Source organism: Rhinoraja longicauda, chromosome 5 (assembly GCF_053455715.1).
Source record: "Rhinoraja longicauda isolate Sanriku21f chromosome 5, sRhiLon1.1, whole genome shotgun sequence".
NCBI classification, from domain to species: Eukaryota; Metazoa; Chordata; class Chondrichthyes; order Rajiformes; family Arhynchobatidae; genus Rhinoraja; species Rhinoraja longicauda.
Genome location: NC_135957.1, coordinates 13,854,756 through 13,872,446, shown reverse-complemented (window position 1 = coordinate 13,872,446; position 17,691 = coordinate 13,854,756). Strand labels below are relative to the sequence as shown.

The 17,691-nt window shown below is 45.0% G+C and overlaps 1 protein-coding gene across 1 annotated transcript; it reads left to right on the top strand.

Annotated features, from left to right (window-relative positions):
• The first annotated feature begins 827 nt into the window (after window positions 1–827).
• Window positions 828–16,583, top strand: LOC144593412 (large ribosomal subunit protein uL5-like). Its single transcript, XM_078398922.1, has 6 exons — window positions 828–914; window positions 4,374–4,518; window positions 8,800–8,906; window positions 11,645–11,776; window positions 14,730–14,840; window positions 16,510–16,583. Exons 1-6 carry the CDS (start codon window positions 909–911, stop codon window positions 16,537–16,539), a joined length of 531 nt encoding a protein of 176 aa, XP_078255048.1. The 5' UTR covers window positions 828–908; the 3' UTR covers window positions 16,540–16,583.
• The last annotated feature ends 1,108 nt before the right edge of the window (window positions 16,584–17,691 follow it).

The window sequence follows — 17,691 nt, the reverse complement described above, 5'->3', positions numbered from 1 at the left end:
GTCGTCGGGTAAAAGAAAAGTTCGGCGATCTGCTACGACTTTGACAGTCGCCGGCAGTCGCCAAAAAGATCGCCTAAGTGGGACAGGCCCTTAAAGGGTCGAGCAGGCTATTATCAGTGGCTGCAGTCCTATTGAAATCCCGGACTGGACTACATGCTGGGATGTGTATCATACATAAGATATATGGTGAAGGTTATACTGACAGAGATACATGTGGTTGATCTACAGACCCTTCTTCAGACCCGAGTCCTTCTCTCCAGAGATGCTGCCTGTCCTGCTGAGTTACTCCAGCTTTTTGTGTTTATCTTCGGTTTAAACCAGCATCTGCAGTTTCTTCTTACACACTTGGGGTCTTTTAATCGTTTACAGCGTACAGATACATGACAAGGGAATACTCTTTAGTGCAAGGTAGAGCCAGCAAAGTCCGATGAAGGATGGTGTGAGGGTCTCCAGTGAGGTAGATGGTAGTTAGTCCAGGACTGCTCTCTGGTTGTGCAAGGATGGTCCAGTTGCCTGATAACAACTGGGCTACAATTGGCGGGGAGGATCAGATTGGTATAAGAAGATAACTGCAGATGCTGGTACAAATCGAAGGTATTTATTCACAAAATGCTGGAGTAACTCAGCAGGTCAGGCAGCATCTCGGGAGAGAAGGAATGGGATCAGATTGGTTACCGCCACTTGGCAACAGGCCTGTGATTGGGCGGCTGTGACCAGGGTCTCTGTTTGTGATTGGTTAGCGCCGCTTAGCAACAGGCCTGAGATTGGGCGGCCGTGACCAGGGTCTCTGTTTGTGATTGGTTAGCGGCGCTTGGCAACAGGCCTGTGATTGGCGGTGGCGGCGGGGCGGCGGAGTGGTGGGCGGCTCCCGGCGTGCCCCTCGTCCTTTGGCTGGGGTGGCAGCGGCGATGGCGGTGAGTGTGATGGCGGCCTCGCTCAATCCGGCGCCATCCGCCGTCCCCGCGATATTGCGGCGGCGATGCGGGTGTGAGGGGGACCCGAGGCCTTGGAGTGGTGGGGCCGGGGCCCTGGAGCGGTGGGGCCGGGGCCCTGGAGCGGTGGGGCCGGGGCCCTGGAGCTGGAGTGGTGGAGCCGGGGCCCTAGAGCGGTGGGGCCGGGGAGCGGTGGGGCTGAGGCCGGGGCCCTGGAGCTGGAGTGGTGGAGCCGGGGCCCTAGAGCGGTGGGGCCGGGGCCCGGGAGCGGTGGGGCCGGGGCCCTGGAGCGGTGGGGCTGAGGCCGGGGCCCTGGAGCTGGAGTGGTGGAGCCGGGGCCCTAGAGCGGTGGGGCCGGGGCCCGGGAGTGGTGGGGCCGGGGCCCTGGAGCGGTGGGGCCGGGGCCCTGGAGCTGGAGTGGTGGAGCCGGGGCCCTAGAGCGGTGGGGCCGGGACCCGGGAGTGGTGGGGCCGGGGCCCTGGAGCGGTGGGGCCGGGGCCCTGGAGCTGGAGTGGTGGAGCCGGGGCCCTAGAGCGGTGGGGCCGGGGCCCGGGAGCGGTGGGGCCGGGAGCGGTGGGGCTGAGGCTGCAGTCTCCGGGCGGGGGAGAGCAGCCCGCGGGCGGTCCCTATACACGCCGCGAACTCGGTGCCAGGGCTTCGTCAGCCATCTAACTGACACCGAGGATGAAGGGGCCTCTCGCCCCCTGGTCTGCGGGGAAACATGGCTCTTCTTCCTCCCTTCCTTACCCGGGGCTGAGCCTGAGGCCGCAGCGCAGCGCAGCACTGACCCGGCAGGACAGTCAGTGACAGCCAGGACTGGGGCGCTTGAGTTTCAAGCAGAGGCTGGACAGGGTCGGAGAAGCAGGAGGCTGCAAATGCTTAAAAACCTAGAGCAAAGCAACATGAAAATGCTAACCATAAAAGATGCAAGAGCAGTTAATTCATTAAATAATAGATCTGACACGTGTATAGTTGTGCACTGAAGATTGACACAAAAAGCTGGAGTAACTCAGCAGGTCAGGCAGCATCTCTGGGGAAAGAAGATGGGTGACGTTTTGGGGTCAAGACCTTTCTCCAGGTCTTGGCCCGAAATATCACCTATTCCTTTTTCTGTAGACACTGCCTGACCCGTTGAGTTATAGAGTCATGGAGTGATAAAGTGTGGAAACAGGCCCTTCGGCCCAACTTTCACACACTGGCCAACATGTCCCACCTGCCTGCCATATCACTCCAAACCTGTCCTATCCATGTATCTGTCTAATTGTTTCTCAAACGTTGGTATAGTCCCAGCCTCAACTCTGGCAGCTTGTTCCATAAACCCCCCACCCTTTGTGTGAAAAGGTTACTCCTCAGATTCCTATTAAATCTTTTTCCCTTCACCTGAAACCTATGTCCTCTGGTCCTTCATTTACCTACTCTGGGCAAGAGACTTTGTCTACCCGATCTATTCCTCTCATGATTTTATACACCTCTGTACGATCACCCCTCATCCAGGAATAGAGTCCCAGCCAACTCGACCTCTCCCCATAGCTCAGACCCTTTAGTCCTGGCAGTATCCTCGTAAATCTTCTCTGTACCCTTCCCAGCTTGACAACATCTTTCCTATAGCCGGCTGGGACTCTCCCAGAACTGAACGCAATACTCTAAATGTGGCCTTGCCAACGTCCTTTACAAATGCAACATGACCTCCCAACTTCTATACTCCCAACACTTTCTTTGGTGTGAACCAGCATCTGCAGTTCCTTCCTACACATATTTATAGTTGTGCGGAGTTCCTAGTCAGAGATCCTAAATGTTAACTTCAGGTTTTTTTTGTTGGCTGGTTGGTTTTGGTTATTCGGAAAGAGAATTGAAATTGGGAAGTGAATCGAGAGAAACAAGTCAGGCAGTATCTGTGAAGGAAAATGGACAGATGACCTTTCGCAGTTGGGATAAATCAGGCAAAAATGTTGCCTGTCCATTTTCTTCATCACATTGTTTTTGACAGGTACATGCATAGGTCTAGGATACTGGCCAAACTTGGGCAAATAGAACGAACTCAAATAGGCACTCTGGTAGGTATGGATGATTTGGGCCGAAATGTCTGCTTGCGTGTTGTAAAGCTGAATAATGTGACCAGAGGATTTAGTTCAATCCTCCTTCTTTTGTATATCAACTACAACAATCAAAAGTGGCAATTGGTGCTTCAGACTACTGTAGTTGACGCTTTGCTGCAAATGTTGCCAGCTCTAGAACTACCCAGGGTGGACGACGAGGACGTAAAGCAGCTCCCACCCCAGTTCAATCCTTGCATCAGACTGATAATGGGGTGAATGCATCCCTAACCTTTGTTGTAAGCTAGAGGTGCAAGTGCAGCTCAAAGACAAGGTAGTCACTTGTGACAAAGCATTTGGGAGTTCTGCCAAGTTTACTTGCCATTTGTCAATCTGAGCTGCAACACAGGGACAGGCTCTTCATCCCAAAAGGTCCGTGCTGAGCACGATAACAAGATAAACTAAAATTATCTACCTGCACAAGATCTAAATCCCTCCATTTCTTGCATATCCATGTGCGTATGAAAAAGCCTCTTAAATGCCACTATCATATCATCCTCCACCACCACTCCTGGCCAACTCTGTGGATCGCAGACCTAGGAAGTGAATGTTTTGTTCATTTTCTACTCTGTATACTCCCTTATTAGTTATTACCCTTTGTACCCTGAGAAAAGGAAGTGAAATTTTCAGATATATTAAAAAACCCCACTATTATTTAACATTGGACCTTTTTTTATGAAGTGACCATCTTGGGCACCTTTAAGGTACCAGAGTGCAATGATTTTGGGCCCAGTTTTCATGCACTAGATGGCAAGAAATGTTTAATTTTGTAATTATGTTATTGTCTAAATGCATTGAGATTTTCTGCCACCTCAGGATTTGAGGGAATTCAGGGGAATCTGATGCAGTATTCAGGAAGTGTATTTTGTTTCCATGTGTGGACCTTGGTGATCCCACCATAATTTGAGCAAGGATGGTTATGTCATGTGTTCAACACACATTAACATGTTGCTAATTTCATTTTTGTTGTAATTTTGGTGTTGCTGTCACTTTCAGATATATTTCTGAAATTATTTCTTTGTAATTGAATGTTTTTCACCGAGATAATTGATTTGTTACTCTACTTGTGTCTTTTTTTACATATCTATATTACGAACTAGAATGTATCCACAATCCTCTATTTCACTATATAGTTTTGCATACAACTATGGTACTTTTGGAAAACCTGAAGTCTTGGCAAGAACGTTCTATTCAAGAGTTTGCATGTTTGTTGTAAGGAAGCATGGGTTTGTTGCATCTATTTGGGTAATATAATTACAGGGTTTTTATTTTGGTTAAGTAATTGGTTTGATCCTGGATTAAAGGGAACAATGCAATATACTAAAATCTTAAATTGGTCTTGTTTTAGAGCGAGAAGAAGGAAAACCCTATGCGTGAGCTCCGCATTAGGAAACTATGTCTGAACATCTGTGTAGGTGAAAGTGGTGACAGACTCACCAGAGCTGCTAAGGTGCTGGAGCAACTCACTGGCCAGACCCCAGTGTTTTCAAAAGGTTCGTATGTTTGGCTGATCGAGTTGTCCATTTGGATTAGGTGTGTTAAACGGGAGGTTGTAACACCCGCGTCTCTGGCCCTGAGTTCAGATTGAAGTTACACAATGGTAAAACTCAGAGGTAGACACAAAATGCTGGAGTAACTCAGCAGGACAGGCAGCATCTCTAGAGAGAAGGTATGGGTGACGTTTAGGGTTGAGACCCTTCTTCAGACCCGAATGGGTGACGTCTCGACCGAAACGTCACCCATTCCTTCTCTCCAGAGATGCTCCCTGTCCCGCTGAGTTACTCTAGCATTTTGTGTCTACCTTCAATTTAAACCAGCATCTGCAGTTCTTTGCGACATAGATAGTGTTGTTGGGGACAGACAGGGAATTAACCTTCTAAGTTGAGGCATAGAATACAAAACTGAGGAGATTACTGTATGAAACAGGCCATGTTGTTCTTGGCATCTTCCATGCAAGGGCTTCACTGCCCTCACACAGACGGTTCCGTACCATTTTGCACACAAGATGTATCCCTGGATAGGATGCAGGAGATTCTAATGGTAATCTGGGCTGGAAAAGTGTGGTGTCAAGGATAGAGGTTGGACAGATTGTATTCTTTAGGATAGAGTAGCATGAAGTGAGGTTTAATGTGAGGCTTTTAATTTTGAGAGGGAGAGAACAGGTGTGATCAGTTTACCTAGAGAAAATGATAACTTTCAATTACAGATCTAAATTAATTGGGGTAAATGATAGAGGTGATTTCAGACAAATTATTCCACTCACCGAGCTCTAGTTTGGCCTAAAGGGGAGATGGGTGTTGAACCCTTTGTCACAGTTTCAAAAATGTTTGTGTAGGAAGGAATTGCAGATGATGGCTTACACCAAAGATGACACAAAATGGGCCAGGCAACATTTCTGGAGAAATGGAATAGGTGATGTTTTGGGTCAAGACCCTTCTGATTCTGTTGGGTGACTATTCAAAGAGAATGACTGTACAGCAATGGATAGAAAGTTGAGAAGTGGAGTTAACATTTAACTTCATCTTTGGCCAATGAATAACTTTTAGACAATATAAATATGGAACTATACATCAAAATTGGAATTCCCAGTGTTAATAAATACATCAAGCTTAAAATGAAGCAATTCTCACCTGATACTCGGTTATAGATTTGCATGAGAGTGAGTCTAACTAGTCGTTTTTTGTTCATCTCATCGGGCTTTCAGGTTACTTCAACAATTTCTTCTTTTACCCAAGTCTAATATTCTTTGATCATTGACATTGAATTCAGTATGACATGATTTGGACCGGGTAAACTCTGAGCACTTTGGGAAAAGAAATAAACTGAGAATAAGAAATGATGGGTCCCTTAAATGTGTATATTTTAATGCTAGGAGCATTGTAAGAAAGGTGGATGAGCTTAGAGCCTGGATTGACATCTGGAAGTATGATGTTGTGGCGATCAGTGAAACATGGTTGCAGGAGGGTTGCGATTGGCAATTAAATATTCCAGGATTTCATTGTTTCAGATGTGATAGAATCGGAGGGGCAAGAGGTGGGGGTGTTGCATTGCTTGTCAGGGAGGATATCACAGCAGTGCTTTGGCAGGACAGACTAGAAGGCTCGATTAAGGAGGCTGTTTGGGTGGAACTCAGAAATGAGAAAGGTTTAGCAACACTTATAGGGGTGTATTATAGACCGCCAAATAGGGAACGAGAATTGGAAGAGCAAATATGTAAGGAGATAGCAGATATTAGTAGTAAGCACAGAGTGGTGATTGTGGGTGATTTCAATTTTCCGTATATAGACTGGGAATCACATTCTGTTAAAGGGCTGGATGGTTTGGAGTTTGTAAAATGTGTGCAGGATAGTTTTTTGCAGCAATACGTAGAGGTGCCTACCAGAGAAGGGGCAGTGTTGGACCTCCTGTTAGGAAATGAGATGGGTCATGTGACGGAGGTATGTGTTGAGGAGCACTTTGGGTCTAGTGATCATAATGCCATTAGTTTCAATATCATTATGGAGAAGGTCAAATCTGGACCAAGGGTTGAGATTTTGGATTGGAGAAAGGCTAATTTTGAGGAGATGAGAAAGGATTTAAAAGGAGTGAAATGGAAATTGTTGTTTTATGAAAAGGATATAATAGAGAAATGGAGGATATTTAAAGGTGAAATTTTGAGAGTACAGAGTCTTTATGTCCCTGTTCGGTGGAAAGGAAAGAATAATAATTTGAAAGAGCCATGGTTTTCCAGGGAAATTGGACACTTGGTTCGGAAAAAGAGGGAGATATACAATAAATATAAGCGGCAGGGAGTAAATGAGGTTCTTGAGGAATATAAAGAATGTAAAAGGAATCTTAAAAAGGAAATTAGAAAAGCGAAAAAAAGATATGAGGCTGCTTTGGCAAGTAATGTAAAAGTAAACCCCAAGGGGTTCTACAGATATGTCAATAGCAAAAGGATAGTGAGGGATAAAATTGGTCCATTAGAGAGTCAGAGTGGACAGCTATGTGCTGAGCCGGAAGAAATGGGGGAGATATTAAACAATTTCTTTTCTTCGGTATTTACCGAGGAGAAGGATATTGAATTATGTGAGGTAAGCGAAACAAGTAGAGTAGTGATGGAAATTAGGAGGATTAAAGAAGAGGAGGTACGGACACTTTTGAAGAATATAAAAGTGGATAAGTCTCCAGGTCCTGATAGGATATTCCCTAGGACATTGAGGGAAGTTAGTGCAGAAATAGCAGGGGCTATGACGGAAATATTTCAAACGTCATTAGAAACAGGGATGGTGCCGGAAGATTGGCGCATTGCGCATGTTGTGCCTTTGTTTAAAAAAGGTTCTAAAAGTAAACCTAGCAATTATAGACCTATTAGTTTGACGTCTGTGGTGGGAAAATTAATGGAAAAGATACTTAGGGACAATATATATAATTATTTGGATAATCAAGGCCTGATTAGAAACAGTCAACATGGATTTGTGCCTGGAAGGTCATGTTTGACTAATCTTCTTGAATTTTTTGAAGAGGTTACCAGGGAAATTGATAAGGGCAAGGCTGTGGATGTTGTCTATATGGACTTCAGTAAGGCATTTGACAAGGTTCCACATGGAAGGTTGATTAAGAAGGTTAAATCGTTGGGTATTAATAGTGGGGTTGCAAGATGGATTCAACAATGGCTGAATGGGAGATACCAGAGGGTAACGGTTGACAATTGTATGTCAGGTTGGAGGCCAGTGTCTAGTGGAGTGCCCCAAGGATCTGTGTTGGGTCCACTGTTGTTTGTCATTTACATTAATGATCTGGATGATGGTGTGGCAAATTGGATTAGTAAATATGCAGATGATACTAAGATAGGTGGAGTAGTTGATAGTGAGGTAGATTTTCAAAGTCTACAGAGAGACTTGGGCCTTTTGGAAGGGTGGGCTGAAAGATGGCAGATGGAGTTTAATGCTGATAAGTGTGAGGTGCTGCATTTTGGTAGGACAAATCAAAATAGGACATACAGGGTAAATGGTAGGGAATTGAGGAATGCAGTGGAACAGAGGGATCTGGGAATAACTGTGCATTGTTCCCTGAAGGTGGAATCTCATGTGGATAGGGTGGTGAAGAAGGCGTTTGGTATGCTTGCCTTTATAAATCAGAGCATCGAGTATAGAAGTTGGGATGTAATGTTGAAATTGTACAGGGCATTGGTGAGGCCAAATCTGGAGTATGGTGTGCAGTTCTGGTCGCCAAATTATAGGAAGGATGTCGACAAAATGGAGAGGGTACAGAGGAGATTTACTAGAATGTTGCCTGGGTTTCAGCACTTAGGCTACAGAGAGAGGTTGAACTGGTTGGGTCTTTATTCTTTGGAGCGTAGAAGGTTGAGGGGGGACTTGATAGAGGTTTTTAAAATTTTGAGAGGGACGGACAGAGTTGACGTGGGTAGGCTTTTCCCTTTGAGATTGGGGAAGATTCCAACAAGGGGACATAGCTTCAGAATTGAGGGACAAAGGTTTAGGGGTAACATGAGGGGGAACTTCTTTACTCAGAGGGTTGTGGCTGTATGGAATGGGCTTCCGGTGGAAGTGGTGGAGGCTGGCTCGATTTTATTATTTAAGAGTAAATTGGATAGGTATATGGATAGGAGGGGATTGGAGGGTTATGGTCTGAGTGCAGGTAGATGAGACTAGGTCAGGGAGAATGGTCGGCGTGGACTGGTAGGGCCGGACAGGCCTGTTTCCATGCTGTAGTTGTTATATGTTATATGTTATATGTTAAACAGATGCCCAACGTGCTTGTTTCTCCTACAGCTCGCTATACGGTGCGGTCCTTTGGCATTCGGAGAAATGAGAAGATTGCTGTTCATTGCACAATTCGAGGGGCCAAAGCTGAAGAAATCTTGGAGAAGGGTCTGAAGGTGAGTCATTTATGGTGATATATTTAAAAGCCAGTTTGACTTAAAAGTGGCCGGAATGGTACAATCGCTGGAAATGGTAAACCCTAAATTTAATAAGTTCTATTATTTTTAATGCAGTCTTCTGATTTGCCAGCATGCTGATGCTACGAGGCTAGACATCAAATTTTGTTGGTCTGCTAACAAGCTGCAGCCGTGATTCCTCAGCAAACTGGAACGTACAAGTTTTGTTGAACACCTGCGCTCGGTCCGCATTAACGCAACTGATCTCCCGGTGGCCCAGCACTTTAACTCCCCCTCCCATTCCCAGTCTGACCTCTCTGTCATGGGCCTCCTCCAGTGCCATAGTGAGGCCCGCCGGAAATTGGAGGAGCAGCACCTCATATTTCGCCTGGGCAGTTTGCGGCCCGGTGGTATGAACGTCGACTTCTCCAACTTCAGATAGCTCCTCTGCCCCTCCCTTCCCCTCCTCCTTCCCAGATCTCCCTCTATCTTCCTGTCTCCACCTATATCCTTCCTTTGTCCCACCCCCGACATCAGTCTGAAGAAGGGTCTCGACCCGAAACGTCACCCATTCCTTCTCTCCCGAGATGCTGCCTGACCTGCTGAGTTACTCCAGCATTTTGTGAATAAATCGATTTGGACCAGCATCTGCAGTTATTTTCTTATACTACTTGTTTAATAACCTTTTTTTTTTGAGGGCTTGGTGGTGCTGAGGAACTAGATTAGTCATGATCTTGCTGATTGAGAGTGAATGGGTGCAAAGGGCCAAATGGTCTGTACCTACTATTTTTGTTGAAGTTGGACACAGTGCTGGAGTAACTCAGTGGGTCAGGTAGCATCTCTGGAGAAAAAAGATTGGTGACTTTTCTCATGTCACTCATCCTTTTTCTCCAGAGATGCTGCCTGATCCACAGAGTTACTCTGCAACTTTGTGCTTCGGCATAGACTAGCATCTGCAGTTCCTTCACATTCTGCTCATTATTTATTTTGTTATGTTCTACATTACCCCTGATATGCCCTGCTGTTAGTCTGATATGACCTTCCCCTAAAAAAGTCATATTGCCCATTCTTGCCTCTAAATGCTGATCTGAAGTTCCTAAGAGTATTTATCATTTGCACCTAAATGTCGAAATAATGGAATTTTTATTTGCTGTAGTTTTATGGGCCGACAATATGCAAAACAACAATAGTAATGTCCTGACCCAAACGTCACCTATCCTTGATCTCCAGAGAAGCTGAGTTGCTCCAGCATTTTGTGTCTGCCCTCAGTGCTCTGACCGTTTGAAATTTTACCAACTTCCAGTGAAGTAATTCTAATGATCCGGCCTTCACAGCCCTCTGAGTCAGAGAATTCCATACATTCCCTGAAATTGGCTAGAGCCAATTGAATCATGCTGAATTTCCTTAGTCTACTGAAGGAGTAGAGGTGTTGGTGTGCTTTCTTGGTCCAGGATAAATTGTTAGTAATATTTAAAGAACTTCAACCCCTCAAGCATCCCCTCTTAAGCACTGTTGATGCAGACTGGGGAATGTGCTCCACCGTGCTTTCTCAAGTTGCACTTTCTCGAGTTATGCAGTGCCTTTGCAAACCGAAGAAGATCCCAGGGTTGAGCCATGGCAAGAAGTTACTGCAGCACTTTGTGTTTTTTAATAAGCCAGATACTGCGGTTCCATGTTTCAACAATAGATATATAATAAATTGTCAGTTATTCTGAAGTAAACTGGACCACGATGGTACAAGACCCAAAGTATAAAGAGTAACCATGTGAGTACAATGTGCTTGGTTGCTGAGGTGGGGTTGTTAAAGAGCCTGACAGTTGATGGGAAGAAGCTGTTCTTGAATCTGGACGTAATGGTTCTCGGCTTCCTGTACCTTTATCCCTCCCACTCACCCATTTCCCCCCCACAGCTACTTGCTCGCAGTTTGAACAGAGGCTGTCCGCATATTATTACTGAAGGGGTGCCATTTGATGGCTGTGTTAATGCTCTCATATTTAACGGGGTTGGTGAAGTCGGGTCGGTTAGTCTATTTTGTGTGGGGACATAATTTGAATAGTTATCATTACATCGGGTGTTTACCAGTAAAGTAGCAGGGGTTGTCTTCAGCAAGTGTTGCAATGCCAAAGGGCTCAGTCATAAAATGTGCTGAACTCTTGTTATCGTGTGACTTGGCTGAAGACTACTTTCTGATGTTGATTACCTTGGCTTCCAGCCAGGTTCCCCATCCATTTGACATTTCTGGTTGATGGTCAGCTTTGGTAACATGCTGAGCGTCGTTGATCGTGGATCTATTCATGGGCTGCCTGCTCTGTCGTTTGTGACTGAAGGTGGCAGCACTGCAGTTTTACTCTGGTTTCTGATGAGCTTCAGCCGGCTTGCAATCGCCTGTTGTGACTTTGCCAAGTTGCTACCTCCTTTCCAGAATATGCTTTGTATTATCCATTTTTACCCCTGCTGGGATTAAGACTGGCTCAATTGCACATATCTCCCCCTTTATACCAACCACCCCAGAAAATTCAAGGGACACCGTTTTGATAACATTCCAGCTAGCCTTGCTGAGAACAACTAACTAACTAAAGTGCAGTCCAGTGGCAATAACTGAAATATTGTATTATTTTGATGTCAACTGATTAGTGTATATTAGCTGAACTTTTGTGGTGTAACATATCAGGGAGATTTTCTGGGCATGTTGTGATTGGTGAATCAAGTTATTACCACATTCCCGTGTTTTTGATTAGGTTCGGGAGTATGAATTGAGAAAGAGCAACTTCTGCAACACTGGGAACTTTGGCTTTGGAATCCAGGAGCACATCGATCTGGGCATTAAATATGATCCCAGCATTGGAATTTATGGCTTGGATTTCTACGTGGTAAGTGAATGTGATTTGTAATCTTTTTGCTACCTCATTACACGTGAGAATAATCAATCATTACCAATACCACCATCTCGTTGCGTGATGACAAAGGGATTTGGGCTTTGTAGAACGAGCCCGTGTTTAATTGCCCTGGAGAAGAAGGTGGTGAGTTGCCTTTGTCAGCTGCCGCAGTTGAGGCATGGGTGCACCCACAATGCTGTTGAGACAAGAGTCTCAAGGTTTTAACGATGAAGGAAAGGTCGATTAATTCCAGGTTCTGGTGGTGTGTGCCTTGGAGGACACATTCCAAGTGGTTGTGTTCCCATACCTTTGCTGCCCATGTCCTTCTAGCTAATACAGGTCATGAATTTGCAAGGTGCTGCCCAAGAAGTCTTGGTGAGCTGCTGCAGTGTGTCCTGCAGGTGGTACAAACAGCTGCTGCTTTGTGCCGGTGGTGGAGTGTGTGGTTGTGGATGGGGTGCCTGTTAAGCCGGTTTCTATGTTTTGTGTTGGGCCGAGCTTCCCGAGAGTTGTTGAAGCTGCATTCATCCACACTGTTAGAGAATATACCATCACACTATTGACTTGAGCCTTTCAGAGGTGGACTAGATATGGGGGGGGGAGTTAAGATGTAAATTACTTGCCGCAGTATTCGCAGCCTCTGACCTGCTCTCATAGCCATGTTGTGCTTATGGCAACTCCAGTTTAGTTTCTGGTCAATGGCAACCCTCAGAAAATTGACAATAGAGGATCCAATCTCATTTGCCGTTCATTGTACGGGGTTAACAGTGGGATTTCCTCTGGTTGTATTGTCTGGCACCTGCTGTGACTTATTAGCCCATGCCTGGGTATTGTCTGTGTCTTGCTGCATGTGGTGGTGGACAGGATCATTATCTGTGGAATGGCAGATGGTACTGAACAATGCAAACTCAACAGTGGACATCTCTGCTTCTTCTTCTTCTTGCGTTTGAGGCAGCAGAAGTTATGAAGCTGCTTCTGCTGTCTCTGTTGTCGTTCGCCTGACTGAGGTCAGTTGACAGGGCTCACCACAGGGAGGTCGACAACGTGAGCCCCATCTCTGATTCTGATTTAAGATTAAAGGAAGCAGCTGCGGTTGGTTAGGTCCAGGGCACTACTCCGAGGAATGTAGGATGATAGAGTGATACAGCATGGAAACGGGTCCTTCGGCCCAACTTGCCCACACTGGCCAACATGTCCCATCTACACTAGTCCTACCTCCCTGTGTTTGGACCATATCCCTCTAACCCTGTCCTATCCATGTACCTGTCTAAATCTTTCTAAAATGTCGGTATAGTCCCTGTCTCAACTACTCAACAACCTCCTCGTTCCATACACCTATCACCCTTTGTGTGAAACAGTTGTCCCTCAGGTTTCTATTAAATCTTTCCCCCTCACCTTAAACCTCTGTCCTCTGATTCTCGATTCCCCTACTCTGTGCAAGAGGGTCTGCGTCTACCTGATCTATTCCTCTTGTGAGTACACCTCTAGATCACCCCTCATCCTCCTGCACTCCATGGAATAGAGTCCAGCCGGCTCAACTTCTCCTTATAGCTCAGGCCCTCGAGTCCTGGCAACATCTTTGTAAATCTTCTCTGCACCCTTTTCAGGTTGACATCTTTGCTATAACATAGTGCCCAGAACTGAACACAATACTCAAAAATCTAACTTCTGGAGAGTGGTGCGTTGGCTGAGATGATTGACCTTCAATCACCATAAACATATACCTTTGTGCTCGGTTGAGTCTAACCAGCAGATGGTTTCTCGCCAATTCCCCTCGCTGTCTAACTTGATGTCAAGGGGAGTTACTCTCACTTCACTTGTGGAGTTCAGCTCCTTTGTCTATATTTGGGCCAACACTGCAATGAGGCCATGGGATGAGTGGATTGGGTGGGACCTAAAGTGAGCTCCTGTGAGCACGATAAATCATCCCTTCTATCACTACGCAGTTGATGGAGAGTTGATTCATGGAGCAGTAATTGGCTGTTGGATCTATCCTGCTTGTGGACACAACCTACTTGGGCTAGTTTTCACATTTTATGGATGGATTTACCATCTGCATTTTGAGCTATCTCCACATCTGATAGCATTTTTTCCTTTTCTGTCATATTGTTATAATTTAGTTTAGAGATACTATTTAGAGAAATTGTTTGCATACAATGGTTTGAACATTGTCTCCTGTCTATCTCTAGTTAAAAAGTTTACAGAATTGCAACTGTTTTACTGTATTGCCAATTGCTTGTTACAGCAATTAATGAACTGTTACACGGTTGATTGCTTTCCTTAAGATCTGACTGCACTATAACAGTACCATATTTAATCTGGCTACAATTGCCTTGAAATAAAAGCCTGGGTTTAATTTAATACCCAGTGTTCATTCATCAAGTTATTTCTGAACAATTTTAAACACAGAAAATTAACATAACTACCTATTTCAGCACAATAAAATGTTTGCAATGAATAGTCTGGTAATGGAGGCTAGAATTGTTGCACAAATCTGTTAATAATATTCATTTGCTGTTTTTAAAAAAAAAGTAAGAGACAAAAATTGTCCATATTATTACAGTATTATTCACATTAATGGAGGGATTGTATGTTTTCCTTTTCCATGTGGGTGTGCATGGAAGAAAAAAATTGAGCTGTAAAAGGATAAAGAAAATTAGGTGAAGACAGAAGAGATTGCAAAAGTTGGTGCTTGTAGTATCAAAACAAGGAACTCGGCGCAGGCAGCACCTGCAAGTGAGGGGATGGTCCACCCTTAAGCAGGACTCTGAAATGAGGTGTTAGTGTAATTGAAGATGGGAGAGGGTTGAGTTGGCACTTGCGTGTTCTCATAATCAATGAGATGCATTGATTGGCCAGGGGCATGATTGCTAATGATTGCAACGAGGAATGCAACTCGCCATGTACTGACGGATCTTGCCTGTGCTGTGTGTTTGCTCACTTGTAGGTCATGGGGCGACCTGGTTTCAGCATTTCTGATAAGAAGGTCAAAAGAGGACGCATTGGTTCAAAACATAAAATTTCCAAGGAAGAATCGATGAGGTGGTTTCAACAGAAAGTAAGCAACACTTTGAATTGAATGTCTCATTCCACGTTAGTTTTAAGTAAAAATAATAATTCTTAAGGAGCTCGTCAAATATACATAAAGACTTATTACAAATGTGTCACCATCTGTGACGGCATGGGATCCGTGGTTTTTTCCTACAAAACGTGTGGATTGGTAGTTGAATAGACCATTGTAAATTGGTCTTGCTCTACAGGCTCTCTTGGAGTCAGAGCTATACAACATGGAAACAGGCCCTTCTCGACCCGAAACGTCACTCATTTCTTCTCTCCAGAGATATTGCCTGTCCCACCGTTACTCCAGCATTTTGTGTCTACCTTCACAGTACTCCCAAATATGGCCACACCAACGTCTTATGTAACTGTAACATAACATCCCAATTTCTTGGGGTTTGGTGTTTTGAAAAGTGTAGGCATTAGTGATAAGACAAAGTAATCAGCAGAGGCTGGCATTATTAATCAGATTTTTTTTTTAAATTAAAAGTTCTAAATTACCAGTCTTTCCTCGCATTAGTTTAACAAGCTGCCACAACTTCCGATACTTGTGGATTAGGGTTTACCAGCCGGCTATTAAATATCACATGAAATAACTTTTTGTAATTCTACCCCATCCCATTTTGTCTTCATCCACACTTGTGGCTGACCCACTCTCACTTCACTGATTCCGAGTGATTTGCCAGACTGGTCCCAATTTTCCTCTTTGTGTCAGAGGTTTGGGAGGAGAGTGGTACAAACTGGCATTCACTATTTGAGGATATTAGCTAAATGTAAGCTGTATTCCAGAAGCTCTGTCTGAAAATAATTTGATGGTTATTACAATTCATTGATCTGGAGGGAGTGGTGACTAATTTCATCTGGCGCTTTCAAAGTAGAGTGGCAGAACGTCTATCTTTGAAACTTCCATTTCGTAAGTAAATAAGCTTTTAAATTATGCACAGCCCCTTGGAACTGAACCTTGGTATTTTAGAGGTTAGATGAAGGTCCGTTTGTTGAGAATCAAAACATGATTAGCGGTCTGAAAGAAATACAAGTCAGCGGCAATGTTCAGAGGTTCAGATGCCATGTTTGGAAAGGAAAACGATTAACGTCTCAGGACTGGGTTCTGATCAAAGAATTCAATCCCAAACCCCATTCCACAGAAATGCTGCCGGACCTACTGTGAATTCCAGCCAGTATTGAGGATGCATACAGAGCAGGTCATTTTCAGGTGCCCGACTGCAAATTGAAGGAACAGCATCTCATATTTCGCTTGGGCAGCTTACAGCCCAGTGGTATGATTGTTGATTTCTCTCACTTCAGGTGGCCCCAGCATTCCCTCCCTCTCTATCCCGCCCCCACCCAAGTCACACCAGCTTCTCATTTTCACCCTGGAAACAGCTACCAATGGCCTGTTTCCTGTATCATAGTTACTTTTTTGCATATCTTTCATTCATTGTCCTTTATCTCTCCACATCACCGTCTATATATCTCTCGTTTCCCTTATCCCTAACCAGTTTGAAGAAGGGTCTCGACTCGAAACGTCACCCATTCCTTCTCGTCAGAGATGCTGCCTGTCCTGCTGAGTTACTCCAGCTTTTTGTGTCTTATCTTTGGTTTAAACCAGCATCTGCAGTTCCTTCTTACACATTATGTTTTTACTAATACTTGTTTCTTTTGTCTTTCAGTATGACGGCATCCTTCTTCCTGGAAAGTAATTTGAGAAGCATGTGAAACATGCAATAAAGCCAAACCAACTATACTATTGACGTCTTTGCCTTTTTTAAGTTGATACATCATTGGTTAAAACTGTAGCACCTTGGGTCAGGAAGCACAATCTTGAGTTAAAGGATGTTCTGCTATGCTGCAGGTCTGGTTACTTTAATTGATGATACAGCATGAAAACTAGCCCTTTGACCCACCGAGTACGTGCTGGCCATTACTCGCCCTACTTTTCACTACCTAAACACTAGGGCCAATTAACAGAAAAATTAGCCTACAAACCTGAACGTCTTTGGGACGAGGGAGTTCATAGGAGCAGAATTAGGCCATTCGGCCCATCGTGTACTCTGCCATTTAATTCTGGCTGATTTCTCCCTCCTAACCCCATTCTCCTGCCTTCCCCACATAATCGCTGACATCTGTACTAATCAAGAATCTATCTATGCCTTCAAAATATCAATTGACTTGACCTCCACAGCCTTCTGTGACAATGAATTCCACAGATTCAACACCCTCTGACTAAAGAAATTTCTCCTCATCTTCCTAAAGGAACGTCCTTTAATTCTGAGGCTTTGACCGTTGGTCCTAGACTCTGCCACTAGTGGAAACATCCTCTCCACATCCACTATCCAGGCCTTTCACTATTCGGTAAGTTTCAATGAGGTTCACCCCTGAGCACCATGTGGTTGCAGGAAGAATGTGCAAACTCCACACAGACAGCAGCTGAGGCCAAGATTGAATTCAGGTGTCTGGTGATGTGAGGCCGCAGCTCTACCAGCTGTGCTGCCTTGCAGGGCCATGATGGTAGCCGGCATTAACCAGGAGGAACCCATTTCAATGTGATAATGGCCAGTGCAAATTGATCACGTAAGGACAAATGCACTGACATTGTTCTTGTGACACTGGCCAGAACTGCTGCCTCGCTGCTGCAGTGACCTGGGATCAATCCTGAACTCAGCTGCTGTCTATGCACAGTTTGCACATTCTCCATGTGATCGCATGGGTGTCCCCAGGTGGTCCAGTTTCCTCCCAAGCCTGGGCATGCTGGGGGTTCATTAGTTACTTAGTGTGGTTGGAGGCAGGAGAACTGCATGGTGATGGTGGGCATGGGAGAATGGGATGGAGGGGTTGCTCAGACCTGCATAAAC

Coding starts and splice junctions, on each gene's coding strand:
- LOC144593412 (XM_078398922.1), top strand. Junction 11,777..14,729: donor ATGGCTTGGATTTCTACGTG/GTAAGTGAATGT, acceptor GCTCACTTGTAG/GTCATGGGGCGACCTGGTTT. Junction 14,841..16,509: donor TGAGGTGGTTTCAACAGAAA/GTAAGCAACACT, acceptor TTTGTCTTTCAG/TATGACGGCATCCTTCTTCC.